Below are 11,338 nucleotides of genomic sequence, written 5' to 3'. Positions count from 1 at the left end.
GCGAAAAATATCACATACATTGAAACAAAAGGAATAGTATTCAAAAGTATAAAGATATAATTTTAACTAAAAGGGAAGATAAACTTATATTTGTTACTAATGTTGATTGCACCGGTTAGAAAAATTGACTTCATAATGAAAATATATAAGAAGGTTTTAAAAAAGAAAAGTTAGGGCCTCTCATCAAGATTTGACTTTAGGCCATAGCGGACGTTGAGCCGGCCGTGCATATTTTTTTATTCAAGCTCGGCATCTGTTTTTCTTTAATTAAAAGAAGAAAGTAAAAGATGAAAATCCCAAGTGGGAGTGGTTGTTCATCACTAAAATAAAAGGCGGAAAAAAACCAACTTTCCTGTGAAAATATATCCAGATATGTAATAATTTGAGCCATTCAAGATATTGGAAAATTCTGGTAAAAATGAGAAAAATAAAATCAACATAATTGCTTCTAGAGTTCGCTATGGATCGATCAAGCTATTATCTCATCTGCCTTGCACTCCCTATACTTGACCTCAGCCTTGTTGGATCCAGCCTCATGAATAATGTCACAACATTCACATCTATCAATCTGAAAAGAATAAACAAAGAAGAGAAAAAATAAATTAAACACTACATATAAAGGAGGTTTTTGTAACTTTCATACCAACGAGAATTTTACTATTTTACTATTTCCCTTTTAATTAGGGGATAGGATGGGGGAAATATAGTTTTGTGGTTTTCTTGTTTTGTACTCCTTGTATTCAGAAATATTTGTCCGTCTTTGTTCTTCATTACCAAATGTCCAATTAAACTTTAGTAAGCCATTATCAGGACTATGCTTCATTAACATAAAAATGACAATTAATTACATGAAAGTATTATCTAGTAGAAGTTTTATATTTTTTGAAATGTGGATAAATTATCTAAAAAAAATTGTTTTCGTTGAAAGTAAGTTGATATTATACTAAAAGTTCAGACGTGTGCACAACAAGTTGTGTGGTCTCAGTGATTACCAAATAGAATAGTGGTCAATCTAAGAGACTTCCTTCACAAATGATAAAATATGCTTAGCTAACTTATGGCTACAAATATTAAACTTCCTGCTAATATACATAACTCAGACATATCCAGATAATGTCTGAAATGCCACAAATCTTTTAAAACAATATTTACAGTGCGGATTAATGTGGTTGTGTAGTAAGACCTTAGGTGTATGTTTAATCAAGGATTTGACAATATGTAGCTAACAAATAATTAAATAAGAGTAAAAATTATAGTATTTTTATTAAAAGAGTCAGAAGTTAAAAAATTTTCCTACTCTCGAATTACATAACGTTGCTTTATTCTCACCGAATATCAAGCAACGTTTAGAGTCATGACCTATATTAGTAGTTTTTTTGGGCGGCTAAAATTTTAACAGATATGACAAACTTATTACATTTGGAGCCAATCGTTTGTCTTAATCATGAAATTCATAGTTTATCAATTAGTACTAGTTTCATCATTAAATTGTTTTGTTGCAATTCCAAATGGTCTAAAGAATCTTTTATTACAGCGAATTAAAGAGTCCGGAACCTAAATGACCCACGAAAAAACAAAAGTGACCAAAATAACTCATGAAAAAAAAATAATTACCAAAGTACCTTTAACGCAACTTTTTTGTGCGTTATACAAAAATGAGTTAACGTCCTTTGTTAACATCCATTACCCGAGTTTATTTTAGTTTTCTTAAAAACAAAAAAAAAATTACATAACGCAACAAGCAACTTGCCCTACAAACCCAAATTACTTTGCAATTCTAAAAGTTGACTTTGCAATTCTAAAAGTTGATTTACATTATATATGCAATTCTATTTAATTATTTAGTTTAATTAGCCTTTTTCTCATTTTTTTAGTTTGTATCCACTTTTTAATTTTATATAAAGTAGTAATTATGTAATTATTAATTATATATAAAGTAGTTCTCAAGAGGTTATTTAATTATCTAATTATAATATTTAAATTCATTTTCTTACTGCCGTGAATATTATAAAAATCCAGCGCTTACGTACGCTCCCTATGGGGACAGCTGATACTAAACATATTAAAATATAATTATAAAAAATAAATCAAAATTATAAATAACTCAAATTACTTAATAAAATATGTTAACTATTATTATTAGCTTTCCCGCACATTACACAAGCACCATTATAAAATTAAAAAAAAAATCTCATTTTTAGTTTGCTTAATTATTATTCTGCTTTAAAATTATTTTCAATATACTTATTCTGAGAAAATATCATACGTAGGATTTCTGAAGAAGTCATTTAATTATAATATTTTGTTAAATATGAATTTCTCATCTTTAGTTTGTTTATTTATTCTTTTGCTTTAAAATTATTTTCATTTTACTTATTCCGAGAAAATATCATTTGTGTAGGATTTCTTATACTTATTCCGAGAAAATATCATTTGTGTAGGATTTCTTAAGAAGTCATTTAATTATAATATTTTGTTAAATATGAATTTCTCATATTTAGTTTGTTTATTTATTCGTTTGCTTTAAAATTATTTTCAATTTACTTATTCGATAAAATTTCATTTGTGTAGGATTTCATAAGAAGTCATTTAATTATAACATTTATCAAATAAGAATTTCTCATTTTTAGTTTGTTTATTTATTCTTCTGCTTTAAAATTATTTTCAATTTACTTATTCTGATAAGTTTCATTTGTGTAGGATTTCTTAAGAAGTTATTTAATTATAATATTTTATTTTTAAATACGTTATTTTAGAATGCTACAATACAAAAACAATCATTTGTCGTGTGATCTAGTAAAGAAAAACATATCAAGAAAAAAAGTGCAAATTTCAACGCTAGCCAAAAAAAATAGCACAGTGATTTACGTAAATGTAATTACAGGTCAGATCTATCAGTGCGTTACGGAAATTCATTCGAAGATAGTAAAAAACCAGTGTTTTAAAAGGCGTTTTCGGGGCGAGCCCTGGGGCGGGGCGTACCAAAAATGCCCCGGGGCGATGGGTCGGGGCGAAAGTCCCCAAAGGCGTACGCCCGGGCGTTTGGGGCGAGTTTTTTTCGTTGGGGCGTGTTGGGGCGTAAGCCCAGAAAACTTCTTCAAACTAAAACGAAATTTATTAAATAAGTCCTTAATATAATGCCCAAATTCTCAAAAGTCAACATGTAATTACTCAAATGTTTTAAAAAGGAATCAAGCATTAAATTTAAAAGTCAAGACCTTTTTTTATTGCTAGAATGCCTAATATATATTCTTTTCCAATTATTTATCTTGTCTTCTACTATCTCAAAAAGTAACGAAGCGATCACTTGTACTTGTAAGTAGCGTATAATAGATTGTTCTAATTAGTTTTTTTTTTTTTTTGGGTGGAGCACACATATATATATATATATATATCCACCCAAAAAAAAAAACTACTAATTATATATATATATATATATATATATATATATATATATATATATATATATATATATATATCTATATATATATATATATATATATATATATATATATATCACTTATTTATAGTTTTCTTCAATTTTTTACGCTATTTCACCTATTTAAATGTATTTATTATAATTATATCATTTTATAAAATACTAAAAGTTAAAACCCCATGGGGCTTACGCCCCGTGCCTCGGGGCTTACGCCTCACTGAGGCAGACGTAAAACGCCCCGCCTTACGCCCTCGCCTTTTAAAACATTGTAAAAAACCACTTGTCGGGGCGAATTGCTATGATTTTGCACCAAGTGTGAATCCAAATGTCCTTTTTTATAGTAGTAAAATTGCCTTTTTTATGTTACTAAAAATGAGAAATTCTTATTTGATAAAATATTAGTTAAATGACTTCTAAAGAAATTCTACACATATGAAATTTTATCGGAATAAGTAGATTGAAAATAAGTTTAAAGCAAAAGAATAAATAAACAAACTAAAAATGAGAAATTCTTAGTTAATAAAATATTATAATTAAATGACTTCTTAAGAAATCCTACACAAATGACATTTTATCGGAATAAGTAAATTGAAAATAATTTTAAACCAAAAGAATAAACAAACTAACTAAAAATGAGAAATTTTGTATAATAAAATTTTATAATGCGTGCTTGCTTAATGTGCGAAAAAGTTAATAATAATAGTTGGCATATTTTATTAAGTAATTTGCGCTATTTATAATTTTAATTTATTTTTTATAATTATATTTTAATATGTTTAGTAACGGCTATCCCCATAGAGAGTGTAAGTGCAGGATTTTATAATATTCATGACTGTAAGAAAGTGAATTTAAATATTATAATTAAATAATCTCTTGAGAACTATTTTATATGTAATTAATAATCACATAATTACTACTTTATATATAATAAAAAAGTGGATACAAACTAGAAATGAGAAAAAGGCTAATTAAACTTAATAATTAAATAGAATTGCATATATAATGTAAATCAACTTTTAGAATTGCAAAGTAATTTGGGTTTGTAGGGCATGTCGCATGTTGCGTTATGCAAAAAAGAAAAAAGAAAAAAAAAATTAAAAGAACACTATAAAAAACTCGGATAACGGATGTTAATTCATTTTTGTATCGCATGCAAAAAAATTGAGTTAAAGGTACTTTGGTAAATTTTTTTTTTTCATGGGTTATTTTGGTCACTTTTTTTTTTTTTTTTTTGGGGGTCATTTAGGTTCCGGACTCCTAAATTGATTAATTAACATAATCAAGTTTTATTTTGCTGAACCAAATCTCATTTTCAAGAAGGGATTTGTAATGTCAAAGGACAAAAGGAGGTTGGCTGTCTCTTTTGTTTGTTTTGATTCAACTTCACATGGTCGTTTTCTTTACGTCAATAATCTATTTTTCTATTGGCATGACCTGTTTTTTAAACATATATGAGCTAATACTATAATCTGTTTTTTCCTCTTACAAAGTTTGCTTTGACATCATATAACTAGACAAGTTGTGGAGACAATTCCAGAATATGTCTGTCATTTATGAAAAAGTTACGTTCTAATATTCTTTATGAAAAACATCGACATTCATCGATGAAATCCACGATTTGTTTTGTCCATTTTCAAAGCAATTATAGTAGAGGGAGAACAGAGTAAGGGATTCCTAAGTATAGAATATTCCATTCCAACTTTCTTCACAAATAGCATATGGCATTACGATGAGTACATCACGCTAATTAGCATAATTTGCAAGTTATGGCAAAATGAACAAATTTCTTTTCTATGATTCACATTAATTTGGCTTATTGGCACCATATAACCTTTTTTTCTATTGCCGATCTTTCAATTTTGTTTCTCGTTAGCCTAGTAAGTTAAATTTTGTCTTTAAAAATAGTCGGATAAATTATTTTTTCCTGCACACAAATTTAGCCGGATGAGGTTTTTACGCTTGCATTTCTTTCAAATTCAAACCCTATTTTGAAAAAGATTTTCTTGAGCCGAGGTTTATCGAAAACAGCCTCTTTACTTCACAAAGGTATTGGATAGGGGGATTATACTTGGTATCACTACTAAAAAATTACTATTTTTCCATTGAAAATTGTTCAGTGGTTATTCCCACATATATTTTGATTGAATCAGTGAGAAAGAAAAATTAGTAGTGTTTTTACACGGAAAAATTAGGAAGTTTCCAGCGTTTCAATGGGAACCAGCTGTTTCCCGCCATGTGTTTACCCAGTGAGCTAGCTCGGTAGGAAAAATCATATTTTATAGCTCAAATTTTCCCACTGGTAGTCGATGGGAAAAACCTATGTTTCTAAAAGACCATTTAATTTGAATGAACTATTCTAACAAAACATATTTTGTCTTAAGACTATTTGCTTGAGTGTAGATATAAGAAAATACACTCCATATATACTATATTGAGAATTTATGGGGAAAGCAAAAGGAGATTATGGATGTGAAAAACATTACCTGGATACGTTTTATTGCTGGTGAATAAACATCAATTTCAGAAACATATTCGGCAGAATGATTTCCAGCAGACAAACAAGCTCCTATTCCTCGAGGCCATGCTCTAGTATATGTTGTAAGAATTTCATTTCTTGGTGTTTTCTCAATGGACTTGAAGAAAAATACATGAGGAGCTTCACATGGATCCCACGAAGGAATTCTAACATCAAACATATAATGTGGTGGATTAGGACTTTTTTGCCATGTTTTAAATGTTTCAATAGGATTTTGTATCCAACTTCTAGGCATAATTTTCTCATAAATATGAGCTGAGTATCCCCAAGAAACTGAAAATGTCCAACCGTTAGACCTGTGGTGGCATATGGTTTGTTGTAACATTCGTGATTGATCATATTGTGCAGCATTTTGGAGGTGGAATATTGATTGTCCACGATCCATAGAGGGAAAAATTGGTTCAACCATGTCAAAATGGTGAAGTGACATTAGTAGAGATTTTGGATGGGATGATAGAAATCCTGATAAATCACCGCGTAGATCAATCTGCAATAAGTTAATAAACATGTATTAATGAAGAAGAAAGAAATTTAATCAACGTAATTAGTTGATAGAACTTTTCTTCAGCTCAATCTATGCTAGTAGCAAAAGCTGCACGTTCTGTTTCTATGTTTAGTATTCGACTTGTATATCATGGTTAATTTTCGGGAATTTAAACCATGAAAGCAGTGGCGGATCCAGGATTTTCATTCAGGGTGTTCGGAAAAAAAAAAAAACAAACTAAATATACACTGTAATTTTTTGCCGAGGGTGTTCAAAAGTTAATATATGCACATAAATACAGAAAATTTATCCTATATATACACTGTAATTTTTTGCCGAGAGTGTTCGGGTGAACACCCTCGCTTACACATAGATCCGCCCCTGCATGAAAGAAAAGATTGATTCTAAGGAAGAAGAGAAAAGAAATAAAATGAGTAGAAATATCATTCGATTCAACAAATTCAAAAAGGAATAAGGCAGGATTTCGACATTGACTGACAAGTGAAAAATCACAATCCCCAATTGAGCACCTCTAGCTAACATATTCTTTTACGTTTGGTATGCGGGATGGGATAGCAATCCCATGGGTATGCGGGAATGGACTTACTAAGTAATTTCTTTTGGTTGGGAGAAAACTTACCTGATGAATACCTTGAAGAGGAGAAAGATTGACACCAATGTCAGCTATGCAAGTCATTGTAGTTTTATCAGCAGCATTCAAATAATTATATCTCTTTAGGCAATTAACCATATCTTTTGCCAATGCTTTAGCCAAAGGATAACTCAACATGAATCCAGCTCCACCAAAACCTTGATTAAATGAGTACCAATAATTCGACAATATAAATTCCGAATGTCCTCCAAAATAATAGTACTTCTTATGATCATATTGTGCAAGAATATCAACCATATTATCCAAGAAAAATATCGAATCATCGTCCCCCATAATTAACCATCTTACATCTTCATGTTCCTCTCTAAACACCTCCATTATCCCATGAACCAACCTTAAAACGGTTGCATCGACATGTTTGGTTTCATCAACAAGTTTTGGAACATCATCGGATATTTTATAAGGAGGTGAATTTGAGGACCATGGGAGAAGATCACCTTTTGGAGGAACATCTAGTAAAAGATATCCTTCTGTAACATTTGGTCTCCACCATGATTCAATGTATGATTTTCTATGGTGCCATGCTTTTTCAGAACCCAAAAGACCAAAAAGGAGGTGGCTAATATTTGTGGCACTGTTGGTTTGTGCAACATTTGATTGAGAATTAAAAGGTGCCCATTTCAATCTGAAAGAAGAGAGAAGCTCAGAAGATGGACAATTAGAGTCACTGTAAAAGATAATAAAGCCTAAGTATAGGACTAAACCACATATCAGCACTGTTTTGGAAATGCTAATCAGTTTAGATTTGTCAAATGTAGACATGTTTGAGAGAATACTAGGTAGAGAAGAAAATGGGAAATAGTGAACATGTAATCATTTGGTTCTTCGCATGAGTTATATATGTGTTAAATATATGTGCAAGTTTAATATAAAAAATCATACGATAATACTAATATCACTAACAGTGTAAATGAACCATTGCACAAGCAATCTTGCAATCTATCAGTTGTAATCATGACTTGCCTTATTTTGCAAACAATAAATGTCACTATTATGAATACCTATCTTTGATTATCTTTAAATTAAGTGAGTTGATAACGTATTTTACACCATCAGTATATAGAAGTTAGATTCAATAAAAAAGGATAAATGACAGTGTAATTTATCAGGGGCGAAGCTAGCTCCTCAGTTACGAGTTTGGTCGAACCAAGTAGCTTTGGTCCAAAGCCTTGTATTTTTATTAAAAAATATACTAAATAATATGTACAAATTATTAATTTAGAACTCAATAACTTTGAAGGACTAAAATCACGAACCAAAAAAATTTTAAATCGATCCGCCTCTTTTTCTTGAAAGCTAATTGTCCGTCTTAATGTATTTGTCTTATTGGTTTTCGACGAACTCAATGATTAAAATTTCGGGTCTTTTCTCTCCAATATAAGCTGAACATGTAAAACAAACCTTAGTATCTCAAGTCCAACTCTTTAAAAATTAGGAAAAGATACCTTTTTGTTAAAAGTTTAATATTCTATCTTGTAATATATATTGTATTTTCTGATATCACAATATCCGTTGAACAAAAAATTATAATCATCTTGTAACTTCTATATCATAAAATTGTTGAAGTGATTCTCCCTTTCATGTGGAAAGGAAAGTGTCTGTCGTTAATTATTTCCAAGCTCTGAAACGTGACAATTTCGATTCAGTTTATTATTTATTTTGCTTTATTAACACGAGAAAGTTTAATTAATGAGTAAAAATATTCACTTTAATATGGATGAAACTAAATCTGAAAAAAAAGTAAATATGATTAACAAATTAATTAGCTGGTTAAGCACATTCTTTTCTGATTAGAATATATATTTTATACATTAAGGTTGCTTAATAGAGTTTTTAGACTCACTTGACACATCTTCAAATTAAGCAAGTCAACGTTGTTTCATTAAGTTGGAAATTTCTTCGAAGTGAATCTTGTTAACTCCTTTCATTAGATGTGTTTATCCCGAATTTAGGTAACCAATTGAATTTGTAAGTGAGGTATAGGATATGTGGATGAACTTTAATTTATTTTGGGTTTATAGGAAATAATTATAGATTTGCGTGTTATAGCATATGTATGTGAACATATGCGTTAGTGATTCGAATCAAGATACAAATGTTTATGATTAAGCCAACTATATTGGAAGAATAAGCATAAAATGCCAGCGATCCGGACAAAGGAGAGAGAGCTTCAATATATAATTTCTATTACAATGTTCTTGATCTTGGAAAAGCTAACCCTTAAAAAGTAGGAAAATGTCTCCTATTTATATTTTTGCCTTATGGGCCTTGCATACAACATAAAGCCTTTTTCGAGATAAAGTAAACCCTAAAGGATAAGGTTGGGCCGTACGGTCGACACCGTCTGTCGTCGGTACAATCCCGACGAACGATGACGCGTGGCGATTCTATAACCGATTAACCGGACTAACGGCCACGATCAACCCGGTCATTCTGAAACCGGACCAACGGCCACGATCAACTTGGTCATGCTGAAACCGGCCTGGCTGTGATGCGGAGTTGGTCCGGTGATACCGAACCAAACAAATTCGCTTCACTTTTCTCAGGTCAACCGCAGCCGGTGCAATATCATCAGTTCTAAGGGAAGACTCAGTGATCATACATCTCTTCTTATCTCGGTCTCCGATCTCACGGTCTTGCTTATATCCAATTTTTACCATATACAGATAGTCCCCACTTCCCGGACCGTAGTTTTACCGGAGTAACGGGAAGTGGATGAATCAACAAACCGGTAGTGCCATAAGCCCGTTCTTATCTTTAAATTTTTGGCGGGAACAGTTGTGTCACGTCCCTCGAGTACCACGTGTCTCCCACCTCCGAGTGGTCGACTTTGGCAACCGCCGCAACGCACGTCTCATTAATCGTGGGACACGTGACAGCCCCCGATTGGCTGGCTTCTGTAACCGTTTCAGTCCCCCATGCCTATATAAGGCTTTTAACCCTCTCATTTTACCACTTTCACTTCTACTTTTTACTTCTCCACCTGCGATCGTCTTCCTCTTCCATTTTCTTACTTATTTTGATTGCAGAAATAGACCAACTTTGTCAACTTCTCCATGGTTGTTCTTTGATCGAAAGTGATGTTGCGTTTCTCCTCTCACACTTTGCTATTTTGAAATTTTCTCTCTTTTGCCTCTTCACTCTTATTATTTTTTGTAACTTGTTCCTTCTCCCCTCATTCGAGTTCACCGAACCTCCTTTTTTATTATCTAATTCAAATGTCTTGCCAACACCGAAATCACCTCCCGTGATGTTCCCTTGGTTCCTCTCGTGACCGAGCTAACTTCACCCGGGGCAAGACCGTGTGAGCCCCTTTGCTTTGGACATAGTACCGTCCAAACCCAATTATAACAAAGAGTTTGAAGTTCGAGAAACCTTCTCCGGTTGCGGATAGAGGGTTCGATGTGGCGATACCTATCGTCCATTACCGAGGATAAACTCGACCAAGTCGGGCCGCGGCTGAGGATGGGATAACCGTCCGGTGCAAGTGTTGCACCCGGGCCGACGAATCGATCACGATTACGAGGGGAGGGGCTTCTGTATGTTTATACCTATCCCTTTACACTCGAGTTCAACCCTCGATCGACCGGTTATATTTGTCACGACCCAACCCGGTGAGCCGCGACTAGCGCCCGGCCCAGGCACCGTCGCACGTGCTAACACACGGATTTTGCCATGTTAACAAGAAAATCAATATGGTAATAGCTCAAAATATTTTTAGAAAAAAATCCGGGCGAGAGTTTCCTCGTTTTTCCTACCAACCAAAATTTACACACTTTCGTAAGAAAGTACCGACAAAGGCCACGCTCGCCGCCATCATATTATATAAACACATACATAAAGCGAGCCGGCAGGGGCCGCGCGGTAGAGAACCGCCCGGACATATATCACGTACACATACGTACGGACGGAACCATAACCCACACTTTATGTGCGGTGCCTGCGCGCACGAACGAACATTCAAACATGTGACGGACGGGCCCCGCCGTACCCCGATCAAATATACGAGCGTGTCGAAGAGGCCGTACCGAAGTCCGGGCTCCGGACAAGGGAGCTCTTCAAAATAGCCGAACGGACCCTAAGGCGGCGGCTCTCCCGAACGTGTATCGCACACACGCGGCATGAACGCGACCCCCGAATAAAGGGGTCGACGAAATATGTACCGAGTATGTAAAGCAAAGAACACAATAACCGAATTATACGGAA

At 33.1% G+C, this 11,338-nt stretch overlaps 1 protein-coding gene across 1 annotated transcript; it reads right to left on the bottom strand.

Moving 5' to 3' along the window:
• Nucleotides 1-338: 338 nt before the first annotated feature.
• Nucleotides 339-7,933, bottom strand: LOC132063024 (uncharacterized). The gene is made up of 3 exons (XM_059455470.1): nucleotides 7,100-7,933; nucleotides 5,923-6,462; nucleotides 339-568 (listed from the first exon to the last, which is right to left on the bottom strand). The coding sequence occupies exons 1-3, from the start codon at nucleotides 7,892-7,894 to the stop codon at nucleotides 470-472; spliced, it is 1,434 nt and encodes a 477-aa protein (XP_059311453.1). The 5' UTR covers nucleotides 7,895-7,933; the 3' UTR covers nucleotides 339-469.
• Between the last annotated feature and the right edge of the window lie 3,405 nt (nucleotides 7,934-11,338).

Source organism: Lycium ferocissimum, chromosome 7, assembly GCF_029784015.1.
Source record: "Lycium ferocissimum isolate CSIRO_LF1 chromosome 7, AGI_CSIRO_Lferr_CH_V1, whole genome shotgun sequence".
Taxonomy (NCBI): Eukaryota; Viridiplantae; Streptophyta; class Magnoliopsida; order Solanales; family Solanaceae; genus Lycium; species Lycium ferocissimum.
This window is presented reverse-complemented; position numbering and strand designations above follow the sequence as displayed.